Source organism: Sinocyclocheilus rhinocerous, unplaced genomic scaffold (genome assembly GCF_001515625.1).
Source record: "Sinocyclocheilus rhinocerous isolate Xijiao unplaced genomic scaffold, SAMN03320098_v1.1 scaffold1211, whole genome shotgun sequence".
Classification (NCBI taxonomy): Eukaryota; Metazoa; Chordata; class Actinopteri; order Cypriniformes; family Cyprinidae; genus Sinocyclocheilus; species Sinocyclocheilus rhinocerous.
The window spans coordinates 519,868-523,513 of NW_015670979.1; the positions used below are offsets into that span (position 1 = coordinate 519,868).

Genomic DNA, 3,646 nt, shown 5'->3' on the forward strand with positions numbered 1-3,646 from the left:
AAAATTAAAACAAAACCCAAAAATTTCAGTAGAGACATTAACTTTCGTGGTTGAGTTGGATGAGAAACAAACCAAGTCTCAGTTGGTGCTCATCTTCCTCTGGCTGGCACATATTTAAAAAGATTTCATGGTATATTTATTTGTAGAAGCCTAGTTTTTTTTCTTCATTTATGCTAAGCACTGTATTATATGCTTGAGGAATGTTGTCATTATTTTGATTCTTTTGCTTTAATGTTTTCCAGTTGCTGACTGTCTGATGGGAGTCTATCTTTTCTTCCTGGGGATATTTGATGTGAAATTCCGCGGCGAATATAACCGGAATGCTCTTATCTGGATGGATAGCGCGGAATGCCGAACGATTGGCTTCCTCGCCCTGCTCTCCTCTGAAGTATCTGTTCTTCTCCTCACCTACTTGACACTAGAGAAATTCCTAGTCATCGTTTTCCCGTTTAGCCATCTGCGGCCCGGGAAGCTGCAGACGGTGTTGGTTCTGGCCTTCATCTGGATTCTGGGATTTGTCATAGCAGCTGTTCCCTTGCTAAATGAAGACCTGTTTGGGAACTATTATGGGCGAAATGGAGTATGTTTTCCACTGCACTCTGATAGGCTGGAGAAACCAACAGCCAAAGGATACTCCACAGGGATATTTCTTGGTTCGAGTCTTTTCTCTGATTTGATGTTTACTAATATATTGAAGTGTTTTCATGTATTTAGTAGTTTTGATTCTTCTATTAATATAATATAATATACACTACCAGTCAAAATTTTTAAATATTTAAGCTTTTTAATGTTTTTGAAAGAAGTGTTATGCTCACCAAGCCTGCAGTTGTTTTATCAAAATAATATTGTGAAATATTACAATTACAATTTAGAAGAAATGTTTTCAATTTGAATGTTTAAAAATGTAATTAATTCCTTTGATGGCAAGATGTATTTTCAGCTGCTATTACCGCAATCTCTAGTGTCACATGATTCTTCAGAAATCATTTTAAAATGCTGATTTGGCACTCAAGAAACATTATCAATGTTGAAAACAGTCATGCTGCTTAATTTATTATTATTATTTTTTTTTAATTATTTTTATTTTGTGGAAACCGTGATAATTCAAAAGTCTGGGGCAAATAAGATTTTTTTTCTTTTTATTATAAGAAATTAATACTTTTATTCCTCAAGTATGCATTCAATTGTTAAAAAGTGACAGTAAAAACATTTTTTAATGTTACAAACGATTTTAAAAAGAAATGCTGTTCTTTGTTCATCAAGAATACTGAAAAAATATATTACAGTTTCCACAAAAATATTAACTGTTTTTAACATTAATTATAAGAACCATTATTATTAATTGAGCACCAATAATAATTGATAATTATTGAGTACCAAGTCAGTATATTAGAATGATTACTGAAAGACACTGGCTCTTTCATTCGACACTGAAGATTGGAGTAATTAAGCTTTGCCATCACATTTTTTTTTCAAATAGAAAACTGTAATAATTGTAATAACATTCCACAATATTACTGTTCTTTCTGTATTTTTAATTTTAAAAAAATTAAAGTGAGTATAAGAGACCTTTTCTCAATCCAAACTTTAGACCCATAACATAACATAACATAATATAACATAACATAACATAACATAACATATACTGCAATATCCGATCACTCCTTTGGATAGTGTATACTAAGTAAACTGGTAGTATACACCATCCAAGCTTATTACTTTCCTATGTCTGTGTTTATGTGCAAATCCTGAAATATTTGTGTATTGTGTATTCACAGGTCTTAATCTGGTGGCGTTCTTGGTGATTGTCGTTTCCTATTCCAGCATGTTCTGTTCCATTTATAAAACCGGCATCAATACCACAGATGTACGCAGTCGGCTACAAAAAGATGTGGCCGTGGCCAATCGCTTTTTCTTTATTGTGTTCTCTGACGCCCTCTGCTGGATACCCATATTTTTGGTCAAAACTCTCTCTCTGCTAAAAGTTGAGATTCCAGGTATGTCACCTGAATTCCTTCATCCCCCGATTTATTTAAAGGTGGCATGTTTTTTTTTTAACAACATGGTTAAAACAGGCATTTTGCTGACAATTCTATTAGTATTTCTTTAAGTTTACACTTATTTTGACTTATCAGTTATGGTGAAAAACGTCAAGTTTTTACAGAAAATATTGTTCATGAATACTGACAGTAAATAATGTATGGCTAGCTAAGGCTGGAATTATTTATCTGGACATATTTGCGCGGATCTTCAGCCCCATAGCATTTTGAATGCAAGGCAGTTCGTGCAAAATTTATTTTGAAAGCGAAATATGTTAATAATAAGGCTAATTTCAGTTATATATTCCAATAAAAGTTTTAAATGATACATTTAGTAAGGACAAATAATTGTTGGTATTTTGTAGGCATTATTGGACTTATGTTATTTTGTAGGCACATATTTAAGACATGGTTTCGGTCCTGGTATTTTATTTTTTAGAAATAATAAAAATAAATACAATTTAAATAAAAGCAGTAACCTTTTCAAATTAAATTTAAAAAATGTAGATTATACTTTTTCTTCTTTTGTGCACAGATGGCACTGTTTCTTGAAAATGACCCCGCTACCTGTGGCCAAGTGTGTCACAGAATTTGCCGATTCTTTTTTGTTGACATTTGCTCTATGTTTATCTGTGCAGGAACAATAAACTCCTGGGTGGTGATCTTCATTCTTCCTATCAACAGCGCCCTTAACCCCATCCTCTACACCCTGACCACCAGCTTCTTCAGAGAGCAGGTGGAGCTCCTCCTGTGCCGCTGGCAGCGGCGCTCGGCATCAAAGAAAAACCGTAAGAGTCTCACCAGCTCCACCATCTACATGGAGACCCCTCGAAATGCAGAATACCCCGCAAAAATGTCCTTGCCACGACTGTCTTTGGCAGACATGGATAACCAATATGGGTGAAAGAGCCAGTGAGTGAAAGGTATCATAGTTAGGCCTATCATAATCATTATCTGGAGACAAGACTGGAGAGAATAACAGTCTTTCCTGGAACAATTTATGTGAAAGGATGGTACTGTGATTCTTGCTGTTTGTGTTCCAATATGGAGTGCTCTTTTTAGACACGTGACTATAGCTTCACTGTTTTCTCCATTAGGAGAAGCACTTTTCATCATTTTAGCTAGATAAGAGCCTCGGACCCCTCCAGCGTCCATTTCCCCCCTAAACGCCATGTCTGACTCACAGCCCCTGAGCTGGGCTTGTTGTGTGTCTCAAAAGCTTTTAAAGAAGAAAATCAATGACTACAAAGCGCAGTAGAAGACTGTCAGTATTTACTGCAGAGCACATATTAGAGGGATCAAAGGAACTTTACAGCACATGAATGACAATTTTTTTTTATGGAAATGTTTCGATATGTGGTTTTGAGATTGAATTTGAGAAGTTATTGATAATGTACAGCAAAGGGTTTTTTAAAGAGGTCGTATGATGTGATTTCAATTTGTCCTTTCTCTTTGGAGTGTTACAAGCTCTTGGTGCATAAAGAAGATCTGTAAAGTTGCAAAGACTAAAGTCTCAAATCCAAAGAGATATTCTTTATAAAAGTTAAGAGTCAGCCACGCCTACCTAAAACGGCTCGTTCTAACACGCCCCCACATGTCTACGTCAC

At 35.2% G+C, this 3,646-nt stretch overlaps 1 protein-coding gene across 1 annotated transcript in view; it reads left to right on the plus strand.

Moving 5' to 3' along the window:
• The window catches only part of LOC107734460 (relaxin receptor 2-like), a 39,015-nt gene extending 35,575 nt beyond the window's left edge, over positions 1–3,440 (plus strand). The window contains exons 11-12 of the mRNA XM_016546432.1: positions 1,779–1,997; positions 2,678–3,440. Coding sequence (XP_016401918.1) covers positions 1,779–1,997; positions 2,678–2,943 — 485 coding nt within the window. The 3' untranslated portion in view covers positions 2,944–3,440. The remainder of the gene's footprint in view (positions 1–1,778; positions 1,998–2,677) is intronic.
• Positions 3,441–3,646: the final 206 nt, after the last annotated feature.